This window comes from Oncorhynchus kisutch, linkage group LG2 (assembly GCF_002021735.2).
Source record: "Oncorhynchus kisutch isolate 150728-3 linkage group LG2, Okis_V2, whole genome shotgun sequence".
Lineage (NCBI taxonomy): Eukaryota > Metazoa > Chordata > Actinopteri > Salmoniformes > Salmonidae > Oncorhynchus > Oncorhynchus kisutch.
The window spans coordinates 19,184,007-19,203,137 of NC_034175.2; the positions used below are offsets into that span (position 1 = coordinate 19,184,007).

Here is a 19,131-nt window from a genome sequence, read left to right on the forward strand (position 1 = left end):
TTCTACACCTGCATTGCTTGCTGTTTGGAGTTTTAGGCTGAGTTTCTGTACAGCACTTTGTGACATCAGCTGATGTAAGAAGGGCTTTATAAATACATTTGATTGATTGATTCTCCTATGGGGACAGCCGAATAACCCTTTTGGAACAAATAACCCTTTTGGAACCGTTTTTGTGTGTAGCTTGCATCCAGTAGCTTGCTATCTGCTGTTAAGCCAGCTATTTTACAGCAGACTCTGCTTTACATAGCTTCAACATCTGTTCTTTAATACATGAAAATGCAATGCTGCCCATTGACGTGGGCTAATTTCTTTCACAACATACTATGACTAGCTACGTTTGCCTTCTAACGTTATCTAACTGGTTAGCTAGCTACTTGCAGTACATTGACTGCATTCCATAGCCTCAAATAGTACCTTAGCTAGTTAGGGTTGTTATTAATAAATTATCAAAGCTGTAATAACCCAAAGCGAGTTGTAATAAATGTATTTGCAACCTACCTTTTCACAGCGTCCTCAGTTATCCAACGTACACAGGAAGTGCTGCCTGGTTTGGACTGTCTTGTGACTTTGTAGTCTTTGTAGACGACCTGGGACTCATATTTGCAGCAGTAAATTGTAGTCTTTGTAGGCTAGTAAATCTAGTACTGGTGGAGGTTTGTTGCAAAGTACATTTTTCTCAATGAGCTATTATGCCTTTTGGTGAAATTACATTGAACCAACATGGAATAAGACATTGGATTGACATCTGTGGCCAGTGGGATTCTGTTCTGACCCCTAGGCACAAAAGTCAAGAAATCAATTTTATCATTGATGATCAATTCGGTAAATTATATAATTACAAGGGTTTCATCATTAGGACAGTAGTTTATTTTTCTTTGCTATCCATTGCAGTTCTGAAAAGGTAAATAAATAAACGATGACAAAAGATAAGAAAAATCTCACACACAAACTTTATAACAGAATCATGACGTTGTAACATTTAAGTATTCTTCATAACCAGTAGTATTTATTTTGATGTATTTACTTATATTCCATTTTCATTTACAAAATACAGTAAATTGAAGACACCATACAATAGTACTCTGTCATTTACACTTCAGTTTTTTTGTCCTTTGTATTTTTTTATGGTTCCACATGTATACCGTATTGTAATTTCTAATATTATGATCTATACTTACATACAAACAACTACAGATTCTACAGCACAGTACTATGACAGTGATAAATTCTCTGTTACATGTAATTAATTGCAATGGTTTCTTATTGACAAAAGCCTCCAAAGACCTAGGGGTAGTTTCAGAAGTGAATATAAGCCATTCAGTCCCATTTAGTAGAAGCCAACACACAGCATTTCAGTGGAAAAAAGGCCCAGAATATAATGTGTTTCATTTCCCAATAGTGTTTTGGGGAGAGATTAAAGACAAACAATCTAACACTTATTGCTATAATTACGTTTTTGCACTCATGATTGACCGTTGACCGAGCAACAAGTTAAGAATACAAAAAAACCATGTAACAGAATTGAAAATATGCAACTACAGGTACTAGAAACAATCTTGACTTAAACTATCCTGAACTGGTTCACTGAGAGAGTAAATAGATAGTTAAGCATTTCACAGCGTTCCATGTCGTACTATACAACATTAATATTGACATCCTTGTTTATCATTTCATGGGCGGTATAATTATGACAACATAGAGATAGGATATGGAAACACAGATCAGACACATGCTGCAATGCTGATGCTGATTCTTCAATAACAAATGGAATCTTTTAAGATTACTGCACTTCTTAGAGGAATTGTGAATAAATGTACTTTCCGACAGACTGGCCATCCACGTCCCAAATCAGTTCATAAAAACTGCTCCCCCTACCACAGGAATATTTTCAAGGGGTCAAAGGATATAAAGAGCTATAATATTTATTAATGATCTAGGTTATATTTTATTTCTTTTAATTTACATATTTAAATCTATATTATATTTAAATATTTAAATCTATATTCCAGTTTCTTTATGACATAGTATAAACTTAAGACATACAAAAATATTTGGCAATAATCAATGAGAGAAGTTACTCATGGCACACTTATAGATCGGCAGTCACTAAACCATCAGTGAATGGTTTGGATGTGTAGACTAATGCATGTCGATTTTGAGGAATGTGGTAACGGCTTGAAGTTCCTATATAGATTAAGGGATCATACACTGAACGTACGATATGCTAGTTTATGGTAATGTAAACATAAAGTAAAGTGAGAGGTTGCTATGTCAATAAATAGTCTACTGCGACTACTGTAAATCAATGTATACTGATTATTTTGTGTGCGGTTCACAACTGCATGCGTGACTCATTTGGTACCAATGAATCATTTGGCTACTGTCTTAAATTGGTCGCTTGTAAGCAGTTATTGTGCGTACGTCAACTGCTTTACCTTCTGTTTCCCTTCATGTGCTAGCTACTGATATATTTTATGTCTCAAAGGTTTTGGTCTTTTCAAGAATGCAAGGCATTAACAACTGTGCATGTACAGCTAAGTACATTTAGTGCAATGGATTGGTCTTTATCTAGAATGCTGTTAAGTCTACATATGGCTGCTATCCTAACAAATGGCAGTTTATGATCATTTCCTTTGTTGCTGAATCAGTGCTTTGTTGCTTTTCTGAGTTTGTTTCTTTGTAACATGCAATTGTGAACATACCACACATGATCAATGTGCTTGCTGAAAGGGGAATGTGAAACGTTGTTTGGTACCAAACCAATGTTCAGGAAATTTATGGATCAGATATCCCATGAGGACACTGCCCTTAGCAGAGTGTTTAGTCCTAGTCTATCATGTATGATAAAAAACCTCAGCGGAGGTGTGTAACATGTTAAATGTACCCATATAGCATGATGTTCTAAGCTTCAAGGGTGGAAATCAAAGGAAAGTTATACTACTTCTATTTCAATGCTCGGTGAAATGTTTCCCATAAGCATCCGATAATGTTCCCCATCTCATCAAGGTTTAATTGTCGTTTTGATCATTCGATCAATAAAGCAGCTTTTACTTGTATCGCCACATCAGTTAATCATACTCCAAGTATCGAATAAAACAACTAATAAACAAGCTATCAAGAATCCACAAAAAAATCCACAAAAAAACACATCAATATTGCAGGTCAAAGTTCAATATTGCACAGGCAAACAAGCAGTCTCACACCCATATCAAAATAAATAATAAAATATGGGCTATGATGTACATGATAGTATTTAATGACAGTGCATATATGTCCTTACCACTATAGTCTCTTTTGAAACACATTGCACCCAAAAGTAAATATATCTTAAATAAATAAATATTAAATATATCTTAATATCTTTCAAACTCAAAATAAATATCAAATGGAATCTACTGAAAATATGTCACATTGTTGCAATGTTTCACGGAAGTTTACTACGTCCTTTCCATATCTTTGTGTCTTATTTTCAACTTCATTATTTTGAGGATTTTCGCTCCACTTTGAACATCTAGTTCCTGTTTCACAATATCACAAAAAATGAAAACGTATGTTTCAGTTGTGCACATTAAAGTGGTTTGATGTGTTTAAGGGATGCGAGAATGTTCCTGAAATCCAAGGTCAATGTTAGAACAGGCAAATGATATCATAGGCAGTGTGATTTCTCTCTTAAAAGGGACATGGATTCAACATCTAACATCTGACTTATTGATCTACAGTAACATGATACACTTCAATGCCATTTTCGTATTGTGTTCTATCTTTCTGGCAAATTGTCCACGAATTCACATATGCATACCACTTTCCAAAAACACATTTTCTAAGAGCAAAACATAAAACCTATGACAGATGGAACAAAGAAGGCATTTGTTACTACAGGATACATGAAGCAAGAATGACGCTTGAACTGTGGGCTTTTAAACGTTTGTTTAAAACGTGACAATAATAATAACTATTGTAACAAATTGTGACAACAGTCCTATTTGCATTAGCAAACATTTGTGCTTTAAATGTGGAATGTTTGAACAAAAGTGCTGTTCTAAAATGTACATGGCGAACAATGTGGGCTGAACAAATTTCAACATTGTCAGAAATGGAGATTTGAAAGATTGATTTGAGCAGCCGTTTATGATTGATTGAGATAGAACGGCTAGAAAGAATGCTTTAAAGGGAAAAAGCTCAACAGATCACGTTTGTCAACAGTCTCATTCAAACCATAATGAAAAGTAAACCTGGAATGTTCTAAAACCTATAAAATGGCAGTTATTTTGTACATAAAATAAACACAAGACCTTGGAAGGTATGAAAATGAGGAGGCCTTGGTTTAACTGAATGTTTTGGTTTACCCATTAAGTCAAAAATGGTTCAAATCAAGGCATAATGTATAATTTATGACTGACGTTCTACCATAGCAATGTAGACTCGTGTAGATGGGAAGTGAGCTGAGCTTATCAGAGAAATTGGTGTGAATATGGATTGGATGGCTAGTGGTCATTTCTATTACGGGCTATTGGCATGGCTCATAAACTAGACCCTATGTCCCTACCCCATAACCCCAGTAATCTGTCTTCATTTTGGGGACCTGCATCTAAACTACCTCCTCAACCCTCATAAACACATACACTCAGTGATTAAGATTGCACTGAACAAGGATTCAAGTTGGAACAGCTTCTGTTGGTCTAGGGGCAGAGTTTGGTTGCACTTCCCTTTTTCTACCAACTCACAGCCTATTCATAGGGATCAATGTCAAGCATCAGCAGCACAGTTCCACAGATCTTAGTAGTATAGAGATGTGTCTATCTAAACAGTACATCCAATATCAGGCAATCCACAATATTTACAGCTTAGTAGATCTGTGCAGCATCTGCATTGAACTAATTCCTGTGAATAGGCTCTGACTTCAATGGGGCGTACAGGGCAGAGTTTAGGGGTTTCTTGGGCTACTTGTTGTTCACAGTGTGGCTTACTCATTCTGACCCCCCATGTCGCCCCCTTAGGGGCGTGGCCACACTATTGCAGCACTTGGCCCCGCGTCTCCGGCAGCTTGAACGCCAGGAAGCTGCCCGCTGCAAGCGCCCCGGAGGCGAACAGGATGGGCACAGCCTTGGTAATGCCCACGAAAGAGGTGAAGATGCTGATGCCCAACACGGCTGCCAGCTTACAGAGGGCGTTTAGAAAGCCAAACGCTGTGCATCTGGGAGGAGAGAGGAAGATCAGTCAGTTCTCTAATGACCTCTATTCAAACAGTCTCAGATTGAACTCATAATGTAACACCTGCAGGAGGACTGTTCAGCCAGATAGGCAGCACTACTACCCTTTCTGAAATTGGAAAATTATATTTAATCATGGTCCGATATTATTAAGCAAAAAGGCATGAGGGGGTGTGGTAAATTGGCCATTTACCGCAAACCCCCGAGGTACCTTAATTGCTATTATAAACTGGTTACCGACGTAATTAGAGCAGTACAAATAAATGTTTTGTCATACCCATGGTATACGGTCTGATTTACCACGGCTGTCAGCCAATCAGCATTCAGGGCTCGAACCCCGTTGATAATAATGAACAGCCAGTCTGCTATGATGAGATCTCAGAGTTTTGAAATGGCCAGAAATGTTTCAGTCAACCCAGTTTACTGGGATATACAGATTTTTTTTATTTTTAGTATATGTTGGTTGAGGCAGTGCAGTGTTCACTCAGCCATTGGGGGGCAGTAAAGATTCCCACCCAGTTTCACGCACCACTACCACCAATGCTCTTACACAGTACTACAACCTCCATTTTCCTCCATCTAGTGTAACCAATCACATCAAGGCACCACTTTTGCCAGTACACCCTGGAAACTACAACCTTCCACAATGCCAAGGTTTTGGTGTGGCTCTCTGGTTGGCGTATCCTACCTCTTGTCAGAGGGGTAAAGCTCCACCGTCAGCACGTCCAGGGCATTCCAGGAGGCGATGCTGATGCCCCCAAACAGACAGAGCAGAGCGATCATGGCCGACTCGCTGTTGCCAAACGACAGGAAGAAACAGCTGACACAAGAGATAACACTTGAGCCCGCTGAAGAGTGAGAGGAGGGAAAGAGATGGGGAGGGAGGGAAAGGGAGGGAGATAGAGGGTAAGGAGGGGTCGAGAGAGAGAGAGAGAGAGAGAGAGAGGAGAAGAAGAAGAGAGGGAAAATGAGTGAATCTATGAATATGTCATCTAAAATGCCTGCTATTCTTGCTGAATCCATTTTGGCCATTGTGAGACAGACAATTCTGCCCAATCTACCATAGATTAAGCAGACTACATTTTGTTTTCTTAAGGTTGCTGATCTCTATGTGTCGAAGACATGCACCAACAGTGCAAAATCAGATGACACCATTGTAGCCGTGACGACACTGTCGCCTCTCCTCACTCTATTACCCAGCATCCTCAGCCGTCCGATCTTGTCCATGAGCAGCGCCGACACGATGTTGCCGGGCAACACGGCCAGGGTGCCCAGGAAGCTGACAAAGTATATCATGTAGGCACTGTTCTCGTCGCTGAAGTCGCTAAGCATGCAGCCCTCCTTGTTGTGCAGGAAGGTGCTGTTGACCAGTTTGCTGTTGATCAGCCTGTACTTGAACAGATCTGTAGGGGGGGGGGGGGGGGGGGGGGATTGACGAGAATTGTGGTTAATTCGATTCAATGTAGGGATAGACTTTAATGCATTCTGTACTGCTGGTATCTTTAATGTCAGCTGAGATCAGCTTAGATGATGGTATTGTGTTCATATGAGATATATGAACACAATACCATAAACTACAGTCATTCTAATGGATGAATGACAGAATATGAACTGGGGCGTAAGGTTCGCATATATAGGGCCTATTCAATGAGTTACAAAATAAAATACATTCATAATACTGAATTCTTTATTCTGCTGTACATGAGACCGGTGTGTCCATACTGTCCAAGCCTAACCTCTGACCTCCAACCTCTAGGTTTTGCTCTGCTGCACTTCTCAGTATAAATCCATCATGTGGTTGGTCCCATAGTGGGTTAACATCCTGCACTATGGCAACAATCTAGCAGCTACTAGCTCTTAGTGGGAAAGCACAGAGGGATTAGCCATTAAAGCAGTAGTAGTGAAATGGCTTTTTAATTAAAATGCAAATGAGTAGCTCCTGCATGGCACTGATAGCAGCAGAGTGATTGCTTGACTAGCCTAATGATGGACAAACACCTAACAGAACGAGAGGGAGGCGTTTAGATAGTCACTATTGTACTGCTCTGATAACGTCTTGAGAGAGACAGAGAAAGAGAGAGCGAGAGAGACTAAGCCATTGTGGGCTTGTGTTTGGCTGATAATAGGTTTCCATCGTTGTAATGCCAGAGATAAAATTGGATTCTGCCAATGGATCGAGAGGACTTCAAGCTCATCAATTTTGCCCATCTTTTGTCATCAGCCATACAGATGAATCATCGTCTTGTGCAGGCTGCGTTTGTTTTGGAAAAATCTATCATTCAGTTTGAGATGACTGACAGTTATGTAATTTGCAGGCTGAAGTAAAATAGCATTGGGGCTGTGTTGCTAGGATACCTCTCTCTGTCTGCATTGCCTCATTATGTTACAGAGCCAGGGAGTAGAGTGATGGTAATTGAGCCATTTTGTCTTGTATGAAGAATATAATTGGAGCTGATTCTCTGCTCTGTTTCTGGCTCTGTTTCTGTAAGAGAGGTTTTACACCGAAGCAAGAAATGCATAAGACCTATATGAACAATATAAGACATGTTTATCTCCTTGGACAACAATATGGCATACAATTGTATTTTATCTGTCAATCAAACACAGAAGCCACTAACACAATTGAGATTAGAGTACTTAGATGAGTTAATGAAGGGGAAACCCCTTATAAGCAAAACAAGACATTCACAACTTATAAACACTGATACAACACTCATCAGCAGAGAGTTGAAAACAACCAACCTGTGTTGTAGAAGAGGGTGGCGATGAAGGTGCAGTTCTTGAAGAAGGTGTTGCTGGAGGTGATGTCTTCAAAGTAGCACTCCTCAAACAGAGAATCCTCGAACACCATAGACTTCATCTTCAGATTCATAAACCTGTCAGAGACAGAGGGGGAGAGGGGGAGAGGGAGAGAATCAGAGAGAGAGAGAGAGAGAGAGAGAGAGAGAGAGAGAGAGAGAGAAAGAGAGAGAGAGAGGGAGAGAGAGAGGGAGAGAAAGAGAGAGAGAGAGGGAGAGAGAGAGGGAGAGAAAGAGAGAGAGAGAGGGAGAGAGAGAGGGAGAGAGAGAGGGAGAGAGAGAGAGAGAGAGAGAGAGGGAGAGAGAGAGGGAGAGAGAGAGAGAGAGAGAGAGAGAGATAAAGAGTTTGTTTTAACATCCGAATGACTGACTGACCCTTGACCTGTATGAATGGCTTGGTACCCTGCTGTGTACCCATGACAACACTGGTGAGGGAAGAGGGAAAGGGGGACCTACTTGTTGTTGAAGTACTCTCCGTTGCGGTGCACCTGGTTCTCCAGGGTGAAGTTGAAGGTGACGTGCTCCACCTTCTCCTTGATGAAGACCTTGGTGCGCGAGGAGTACTCCTGCTTCTGGAGATACTTGATCATGTCAGGGAACCACACCGTCAGCCCATAGTAACTGAGGGAGAGAAGGGAGATGGATGTTAAGACAGACGTAGGGATCATGATGATCAACTTAACATAATCCAGGGATAGGACACTAACTACATCATCAATATCAGTAATGTCAAACTACATTTTCACTTGAGTCAGACACAATCAAATCAAAGTTTATTGGTCACGTACACACATATGCAGGTGTTATAGCAGGTGCAGTGAAATGCTTATGTTTCTAGCTCCAACAGTGCAGCAGAATGCCTCGCAAATACAATACTAATACACAAATAATCAAAAAAATCGAAACAAGAAGTTAAGTTAGTTTATTATACCTGCAGTTTTTCTATGCGAACGTGACTTTGGCTGTAAATGACCTGAAAATAGTTTTGGGAGCGTGACTTTACCTGAACGACATAGAGAACCACACAGCCATCATCATGAGAGTGGTGCGGCGGTACTCAGGAGAGAATATGGCCAGGAAGTTGCTCCACACCTACAGGGAGGTTCACACACAAACACACAAACACACACACACACACACACATGCGCGCACACACAAACGGACAAACACACGCAAACAGTATATCTCAAAGGAAATCTCTCTACAATCTACAACAGCAATAAATAAACATAAAGTTCCACACAAGCCAACTGTAAACACAGCTAGTGAACACAGCTAGTGAACATAGCTAGTAAACACAGCTAGTGAACATAGCTAGTAAACACAGCTAGTGAACATAGCTAGTAAACACAGCTAGTGAACATAGCTAGTAAACACAGCTAGTGAACACAGCTAGTGAACACAGCTAGTAAACACAGCTAGTGAACTAGCTAGTAAACACAGCTAGTGAACATAGCTAGTAAACACAGCTAGTGAACACAGCTAGTAAACACAGCTAGTGAACACAGCTAGTAAACACAGCTAGTGAACACAGCTAGTAAACACAGCTAGTGAACACAGCTAGTAAACACAGCTAGTGAACACAGCTAGTAAACACAGCTAGTGAACATAGCTAGTAAACACAGCTAGTGAACATAGCTAGTAAACACAGCTAGTGAACACAGCTAGTGAACATAGCTAGTAAACACAGCTAGTGAACACAGCTAGTGAACACAGCTAGTAAACACAGCTAGTGAACTAGCTAGTAAACACAGCTAGTGAACATAGCTAGTAAACACAGCTAGTGAACACAGCTAGTAAACACAGCTAGTAAACACAGCTAGTGAACATAGCTAGTAAACACAGCTAGTGAACACAGCTAGTAAACACAGCTAGTAAACACAGCTAGTGAACATAGCTAGTAAACACAGCTAGTGAACACAGCTAGTGAACACAGCTAGTGAACACAGCTAGTGAACACAGCTAGTGAACATAGCTAGTAAACACAGCTAGTGAACATAGCTAGTAAACACAGCTAGTGAACATAGCTAGTAAACACAGCTAGTGAACACAGCTAGTAAACACAGCTAGTAAACACAGCTAGTGAACACAGCTAGTAAACACAGCTAGTAAACACAGCTAGTAAACACAGCTAGTGAACACAGCTAGTAAACACAGCTAGTAAACACAGCTAGTAAACACAGCTAGTAAACACAGCTAGTAAACACAGCTAGTGAACATAGCTAGTAAACACAGCTAGTAAACACAGCTAGTAAACATAGCTAGTAAACACAGCTAGTAAACATAGCTAGTAAACACAGCTAGTGAACTAGCTAGTAAACACAGCTAGTGAACATAGCTAGTAAACACAGCTAGTGAACATAGCTAGTAAACACAGCTAGTGAACATAGCTAGTAAACACAGCTAGTAAACACAGCTAGTAAACACAGCTAGTAAACACAGCTAGTAAACACAGCTAGTGAACATAGCTAGTAAACACAGCTAGTAAACACAGCTAGTAAACATAGCTAGGTAATCTCTGCACACAGGCACTCTATAAACAACGGGGGCTCATATACAAACAATCGTTCCAGTCTCTCATTCTGTAGTTAAGAGCATATAAACATGAACCTTCTCTGTTCTCTTTGATAGTAATAGCAGTGGTGATTGTCTATCAGAGAGGTATGTGAGACTATAGGCGGAAAGTAGCCTAGCGGTTAGAGCGTTGGGCCAGTCACAGAAAGGTATGTGAGACTATAGGTGGAAGGTAGCCTAGCGGTTAGAGCGTTGAGCCAGTCACAGAAAGGTCGCTGGTTTGAATACCTGAGCCAACAAGGTGAAAAATCTGTCGATCTGCCCTTGATCAAGGTGCTTAACCCTAATTTGCTCCAGGGGAGCTGGACTACTATGGCTGATCCTGTAAACCAACACATTTCACTGCACCTATCTGGTGTATGTGACAATAAAACATGTTTTTTTGGTATACAGATCCTATTTAGTTTAGCTAGAACATAGCACATTTTTGTTAGACCAATGATGAGCATTCAAACTGTAGAAGAAGAAGAAGAAGAAGAAGAAGAAGAAGAAGAAGAAGGAAGGATAATCCTCCCATTCTTGTTAAACTATTCACTCAATTTAGCCCCAGTTGACCAAAGATCCTTAGGAGAGCAAGTGAAACATTACAATCGTCTCTGAACAGGTGAAGGTAGAGTATGTTACCTGGTTGAACAGGTTATTAAGGTAGAGTATGTTACCTGGTTGAACAGGTTAAGGTAGAGTATGTTACCTGGTTGAACAGGTTATTAAGGTAGAGTATGTTACCTGGTTGAACAGGTTAAGGTAGAGTATGTTACCTGGTTGAACAGGTCAGCCAGCTTCATCCTCCACCTCTGGTGCCAGGCGGTGCCCTCTCCCATGTCCACCAGCTCATCCATCTGCTTAACTGTCTTGATAGTGGTCACCTAGGGGCAACAACACAACTCACACTAACTTCCTTAACATAATTACTCTCTAAACAAGTTTATCAAAGCTTAATTCAGAGCTTAATTCATCCTCAAATAACTAATAAGTTCAAGCTAATTCATGCAAATTGAACAAGGGTCCTCCTTACTGTAAATGTATGAGACAGGCTGTGATTGCTCAGAGGCGGGATTTGCTAGATGATTCATGAATATAAAAATGTCCCCTCATTTCTTTTCTCTGAATAAAAGACTGCTTCACTTCACAGACTAGATGTGTCTGATCTGGGTTTTATAGTAGTTTAGGATGGATGTACTGTGTGTGCATGTGTGAGTGTGTGAGTGTGTGTGTGTGTGTGTGTGTGTGTCACTCACAGAGAAGACCCTCTCTGGGTAGCCCTTCGCCCTCATGTTGGTGTCATGGACCTGCTTCAGAATCATCCAAGCCTCATCGTGTTTCCCATTCTACAACAGACAAGACAGACACATTTGTCTAATGAATAGTTAAACAAATAGGAACTCATTATAGTATATTTGTCAGGATAATCAGGATCCCAGCAGCTGTATATTGAAGGTAGCTACTGTAGGTGTCATGATATTCAAACACAGCAGTAAATCCCAAGTTAAACCCAAGATGATAAATGATGCCTTGGGTAGCTACTATGATTTTTTGTTATATTTTCATTGGTGGTTGGTGGACTGACCTCCAGGAAGAAGCGTGGGCTCTCTGGCATTGTGGTGAGGGCAGAGATGGCTGCCACAGAGGGGAAGGCACACACTAACACAAAGACACGCCAGCTGTGGAACTGGTACGCAGAGCCCATCTGGAAACTCCAGCCTGGGACAGGGACATGCCGAGGTTGAAGAATTATGGTGCAAGGGTCATACCAGAGAGCAGTACACAGGACGATAAGCATATGCATCCATGTTTGATAGGAGCATAACAAAGAATGTAATGATTGTTTCTGTGTGTATAAACAGTGTGCATACAATTGTACTTAAATGTACAGAATGTGTAATCTTTGCTTGGAAACCAAATTTCACTCTGGGTTGGTAGAAATGAACCGACGAACATTGACCGACGAACAACCCCCCAAATCAACTGATTTGTTGATTGATTCATTGGACACTGTGCTATCTAACCTCCAAACGAGCTTCAATGCCATACAACAGTCCTTCTGTGGCCTCCAACTGCTCTTAAACGCTAGTAAAACCAAATGCATGCTTTTCAACCACTTCGCTGCCTGCACCCGCACGCCCGACTAGTATCACCTCCCTGGAAGGTTCCGACCTAGAATATGTGGACATCTATAAGTACCTAGGTGTCTGGCTAGACTGTAAACTCTCCTTCCAGACTCATATCAAACATCTCCAATCTAAAATCAAATCTAGAGTCGGCTTTCTATTCCGCAACAAAGCCTCCTTCACTCACGCCGCCAAACTTACCCTAGTAAAACTGACTATCCTACCGATCCTCGACTTCGGCGATGTCATCTACAAAATAGCTTCCAATACTCTACTCAGCAAACTGGATGCAGATTATCAGAGTGCCATCCGTTTTGTTACTAAAGCACCTTATAACCCACCACTGCGACCTGTATGCTCTAGTCGGCTGGTCCTCGCTACATATTCGTCACCAGACCCACTGGCTCCAGTTCATCTACAAGTCCATGCTAGGTAAAGCTCCACCTTATCTCAGTTCACTGGTCACGATGGCAACACCCACCCGTAGCACGCGCTCCAGCAGGTGTATATCCCTGATCATCCCTAAAGCCAACACTTCATTTGGCCGCCTTTCCTTCCAGTTCTCTGCTGCCTGTGACTGGAACGAATTGCAAAAATCGCTGAAGTTGGAGACTTTTATCTCACTCAACAACTTTAAACATCTGCTATCTGAGCAGCTAACCGATCGCTGCAGCTGTACATAGTCCATCAGTAAAGAGCCCACCCATGTTACCTACCTTATCTCCATACTGTTTTTATTTATTTACCTTTCTGCTCTTTTGCACACCAGTATCTCTACCTGCACATGACCATCTGATCATTTATCACTCCAGTGTTAATCTGCAAAATTTTAATTACTCGCCTACCTCCTCATGCCTTTTGCACACAATGTATATAGACTCTTTTTTATTTTTTTCTACTGTGTTATTGACTTGTTTATTGTTTACTCCATGTGTAACTCTGTGTTATCTGTTCACACTGCTATGCTTTATCTTGGCCAGGTCGCAGTTGTAAATGAGAGCTTGTTCTCAACTAGCCTACATGGTTAAATAAAGGTTAAATAAAAATATTAAAAATTGAGTGATTGACTGGTAGGTTGATTGGTTCATTGACATTTCTCACCATAGTGGGGGATGATGGCCCAGGCCATGGCAGAGGCGTAGATGCCACCGATCATCCAGAACATGCAGAGCCAGCTGAGGTGCTCTCCTCTCTTCTCCTGGGCCAGGAACTCAGAATAGTAGGAGAACACGATGGGGATGGAGCCACCGATGCTGCAGAGAGGGAGACAGAGAGAGGGATAAAGCGGGAGGAGAGAGAGAGAGAGAAAGAAAGAAATAGAGACAGAGAGAAAGAGAGGTAATAAAGTCTCTTCAGGCTATTAAGCCATTTAAATAATCTGTGCCAGCACAATAACATTGTCAACATCAATAATAGATAGGCTTCATACACATTTCATCCAGTTGATTTAACCAAGCTGGGATCGCTTTCACACTTCCAGCTTTGGGAGTCATTGTAGGGCACATTAATTTTGGCATAATTTACAGTCGGCACTAGTATTTATAGCCGAGTTGTTCTCAGAGGAGAAGGGGTGTGTGACACAGCGTGCTTCCTTACCCCACACCGGAGAGCAGACGGCATAAAAGGAAGGAGCTGTATCCTTGAACGAAGGAGGAGAAGAAGGCAAACACACTGTTGATGGAGAGGGAGATGAGGAGGGTCTGTCGCCGTCCAATCCGGTCGGCCAGGCCGCCCCACAGGAAGGCCCCCACCATCATCCCCAGGTACACAATAAGACCTGAAAGAGGGAGAGAGAGAGAAGGGGTGGGGAAGTGGGAAGGAGAACAAGGGAGAGAGAGAGAGAAAGAGGAGAAAAGGTGAGAGGGAATATAGGGATGGAGGGGGAGAGAGAAGGTTATTAATACCTATTAGGGTTATTATAAAAAAGAGTTCCAAAATGGTTATTTCGCTGTCCCCATAGGAGAACCCTTTTTGGTTCCAGGTAGAACTATTTTGGGGTCCACGTAGAACCCTCTGCGTAAAGGGTTCTACATGGAACTCAAAGAGGTTCTACCTGGAAATAAAAGTGTTCTACCCGGAACTAAAAAGGGTTTTTCAAAGGGTTCTCCTATGGGGACAACCGAAGAACCCCTTTAGATTCTAGATAGCACCTATTCTTCTAAAAGTGTATGGATCATAGAAATAGAATGGATGGAACGGGCTTCCCCATTCAAGTCAATGATGGTGTAATGGGTGGACAGCCATTGTGAGTGTACCCATAGGAGCAAATCAGGAAGTAAAAGCAGGAAGTGTACCCATTAATCTCTGCCGTGATTTTTTGACTCAACTCAACTGACATTACAAAAATGAGCCACATCAGTTAGCATCATGTGAATGAACATTCTAAACTCAGCAAAAAAAGAAACATCTTCTCACTGTCAAATGCGTTTGTTTCCCAGCAAACTTAACATGTGTAAATATTTGTATGAACATAACAAGATTCAACAACTGAGACATAAACTGAACAAGTTCCACAGACATGTGACTAACAGAAATTGAATAATGTGTCCCTGAACAAAGGGATGGTCAAAATCAAAAGTAACAGTCAGTCTCTGGTGTGGCCACCAGCTGCATTAAGTACTGCAGTGCATCTCCTCCTCATGGACTGCACCAGATTTGCCAGTTCTTGCTGTGAGATGTTACCCCACTCTTCCACCAAGGCACCTGCAAGTTCCCGGACATTTCTGGGGGGAATGACCCTAGTCCTCACCCTCTGAACCAACAGGTCCCAGACGTGCTCAATGGGATTGAGATCCGGGCTCTTCGTTGGCCATGGCAGAACACTGGCATTCCTGTCTTGCATAGAACGAGCAGTATGGCTGGTGACATTGTCATGCTGGAGGGTCATGTCAGGATGAGCCTGCAGGAATGGTACCACATGAGGGAGGAGGATGTCTTCCCTTCAACGCACAGTGTTGAGATTGCCTGCAATGACAACAAGCTCAGTCCAATGATGCTGTGACACACCGCCCCAGACCATGACAGACCCTCCACCTCCAAATCGATCCCGTTCCAGAGTACAGGCCTTGTTGTAATGCTCATTCCTTCGACGATAAACGCGAATCCGACCATCACCCCTGGTGAGACAAAACCGCGACTCATCAGTGAAGAGCACTTTTTGCCAATCCTGTCTGGTCCAGCGACGGTGGGTTGGTGCCCATAGGCAATGTTGTTGTCGGTGATGTCTGGTGAGGACCTGCCTTACAACAGGCCTGCAAGCCCTCAGTCCAGCCTCTTTCAGCCTAGAGTCAGTAGAAAGGCCTCTTTAGTGTCCTAAGTTTTCATAACTGTGACCTTAATTGCCTACCGTCTGTAAGCTGTTAGTGTCTTAACAACCATTCCACAGGTGCATGTTCATTAATTGTTTATGGTTCATTGAACAATCATGGGAAACAGTGTTCAAACCCTTTACAATGAAGATCTATGACGTTATTTGGATTATTACGAATTATCTTTGAAAGAAGGTCCTGAAAAAGGGACTTTTCTTTTTTTGCTCAGTTTACATTACCATGGAAATGATTGCATCACAATACCAGGCAGCCATTGAGAGTGTACCCATGAGTTTGCCAGGCAAATTGTCAGGGTTAGAGGTTCCAAGCATGTTCCTTTCATTGTATTTTATAGTATGGATCAATACATTCATTGACATTTCATTCAGTTTAGCTCTTGATAGAGTTCCAGGCAATCCTTCATCTAACTAACTAGACAGTCTCATCGGACAGATACACAATTGCTTCTTCTACCACAAAAATGTATTGAAGAATGCTGTATCCTTTAACATTATTACACATCAGGGGACATATGTGTCAAGCGTCTCAGAATACAGGTGTAGGATCTTAATTTGATCGCCCCGTTGCAGGAGAATTTGCAAGGGGGAAAAACGTGTAGATTAGAATTTCATTTTCCACTTTAAAAGACTTTCAGACTTGATTTTCCCTTAATTAAAATCTATCAACCCCTACAAAATGTGCATTCATTATAATCCACATAATAATTCACATTTCCTGTTGTGGCAGGATGATACAGAAAACTGGTTCAAATTAAGATCCTACACCTGAATGGGTATTTCATCTATATAGAGTTATAATCTATATTCTTTGCAGCTGTTTATATACCACCACAGTCAGAGGCTGGCACTAAGACAGCATTGAATGAGCTGTATTCCGCCATAAGCAAATAAGAAAACACTCACCCAGAGGCGGCGCTCCTAGTAGCCGGGGACTTTAATGCAGGGAAACTTAAATCAGTTTTACCAAATTTCTATCAGCATGTTAAATGTGCAACCAGGGGGAAAAGAACTCCGGACCACCTATACTCCACATACAGAGATGCATACAAAGCTCTCCCTCACCCTCCATTTGGCAAATCTGACCATAATTCCATCCTCCTGATTCCTGCTTACAAGCAAAAATTAAAGCAGGAAGTACCAGTGACTAGATCAATAAAAATAAGTGGTCAGATGAAGCAGAAGCTAAGCTACAGGACTGTTTTGCTATCACAGACTGGAATATGTTCCGGGATTCCTCCGATGGCATTGAGGAGAACACCACATCAGTCATTGGCTTGACACAACAGTGGTAGGCCTGATCACCGACAACAACGAGACAGCCTATAGCGAGGAGGTCAGAGACCTGGCCGTGTGGTGCCATGACACCAACCTCTCCCTCAGCGTGATCAAGACAAAGGAGATGATTGTGGACTACAGAAAAAAGAGGACTGAGCACGCCCCCATTCTCATTGACGGGGCTGCAGTGGAGCAGGTTGAGAGCTTCAAGTTCCTTGGTGTCCACATCACCAACAAACAAACATGGTCCAAGCACCCCATGACAGTTGTGAAGCGCGCACGACAAAAACCTATTACCCCTAAGGAGACTGAAAAGATTTGGCATGGGTCCTCAGATCCTCAAAAGGTTCTACAGCTGCACCATCGAGAGCATGGTTGCATCACTGCCTGGTATGGCAACTGCTCGGCCTCCGACCGCAAAGGCACTACAGAGGGTAGTGCTAACAGCCCAGTACGGCCCAGTTCCTGCCATCCAGGACCTCTATACCAGGCGGTGTCAGAGGAAGGCCCTAAAAATGGTCAAAGACTCCAGCCACGCTAGTCATAGACTGTTCTCTCTACTACCGCACGGCCAGTGGTACCGGAGCACCAAGTCTAGGTCCAAGAAGCTTTTAAACAGCTTCTTCCCCTAAGACATAAGACTCCCGAACAACTAGTCAAATGGCTACCCAGACTACTTGCAGTGCCCCTCCCCCCTCTTTACACCACTGCTACTCTCTGTTGTCATCTATGCATAGTCACTTTAATAACTCTAACTACATGTATATACTACCTCAAATAACCAGTGCTCCCGCACATTGACTCTGTTTCGGTACCCCCCCCTGTACAGTCGTGGCCAAAATGACACAAATATTAATTTCCACAAAGTTTGCTGCTTCAGTGTCTTTAGATATTTTTGTCAGATGTTACTATGGAATACTGAAGGAATCATTACAAGCATTTCATAAGTGTCAAAGGCTTTTATTGACAATTACATGAAGTTGATGCAAAAAGTCAATATTTGCAGTGTTGACCCTTATTTTTCAAGACCTCTGCAATCCGCGCTGGCATGCTGTCAATTAACTTCTGGGCCACAACCTGACTGATGGCAGCACATTCTTGCAAAATCAATGCTTGGAGTTTGTCAGAATTTGTGGGGTTTTGTTTGTCCACCTGCCTCTTGAGGATTGACCACAAGTTCTCAATGGGATTAAGGTCTGGGGAGTTTCCTGGCCATGGAACCAAAATATTGATGTTTTGTTCCCCGAGCCACTTAGTTATCACTTTTGCCTTATGGCAAGGTGCTCCCTCATGCTGGAAAAGGCATTGTTCATCACCAAACTGTTCCTGGATGGTTGGGAGAAGTTGCTCTCGGAGGATGTGTTGGTACCATTCTTTATTCATGGCTGTGTTCTTAGGCAAAATTGTGAGTGAGCCCACTCCCTTGGCTGAGAAGCAACCCCACACATGAATGGTCTCAGGATTCTTTACTGTTGGCATGACACAGGACTGATGGTAGCTCTCACCTTGTCTTCTCCGGACAAGCTTTTTTCCGGATGCCCCAAACAATCGGAAAAAGGGGATTCATCAGAGAAAATGACTTTACCCCAGTCCTCAGCAGTCCAATCCCTGTACCTTTTGCAGAATATCAGTCTGTCCCTGATGTTTTTCCTGGAGATGTGGCTTCTTTGCTGCCCTTCTTGACACCTGGCCACCCTCCAAAAGTCTTCGCCTCACTGTGCGTGCAGATGCACTTACATCTGCCTGCTGCCATTCCTGAGCAAGCTCTGTACTGGTGGTGCCCCGATCCCGCAGCTGAATCTACTTTAGGAGACGGTCCTGGCGCTTGCTGGACTATC

At 42.2% G+C, this 19,131-nt stretch overlaps 1 protein-coding gene across 1 annotated transcript in view; it reads right to left on the minus strand.

Moving 5' to 3' along the window:
• Positions 1-844: 844 nt before the first annotated feature.
• Positions 845-19,131, minus strand: part of LOC109908778 (synaptic vesicle glycoprotein 2A) — a 47,389-nt gene continuing 29,102 nt past the window's right edge. Inside the window, exons 3-13 of the mRNA XM_031789868.1 lie at positions 14,287-14,467; positions 13,792-13,943; positions 12,150-12,283; positions 11,821-11,910; positions 11,341-11,448; positions 9,012-9,100; positions 8,465-8,629; positions 7,953-8,086; positions 6,407-6,613; positions 5,899-6,058; positions 845-5,194 (exon numbers count right to left, since the gene is read on the minus strand). Of these exons, the coding sequence (XP_031645728.1) occupies positions 5,011-5,194; positions 5,899-6,058; positions 6,407-6,613; positions 7,953-8,086; positions 8,465-8,629; positions 9,012-9,100; positions 11,341-11,448; positions 11,821-11,910; positions 12,150-12,283; positions 13,792-13,943; positions 14,287-14,467 (1,604 nt within the window). The 3' untranslated portion in view covers positions 845-5,010. The remainder of the gene's footprint in view (positions 5,195-5,898; positions 6,059-6,406; positions 6,614-7,952; positions 8,087-8,464; positions 8,630-9,011; positions 9,101-11,340; positions 11,449-11,820; positions 11,911-12,149; positions 12,284-13,791; positions 13,944-14,286; positions 14,468-19,131) is intronic.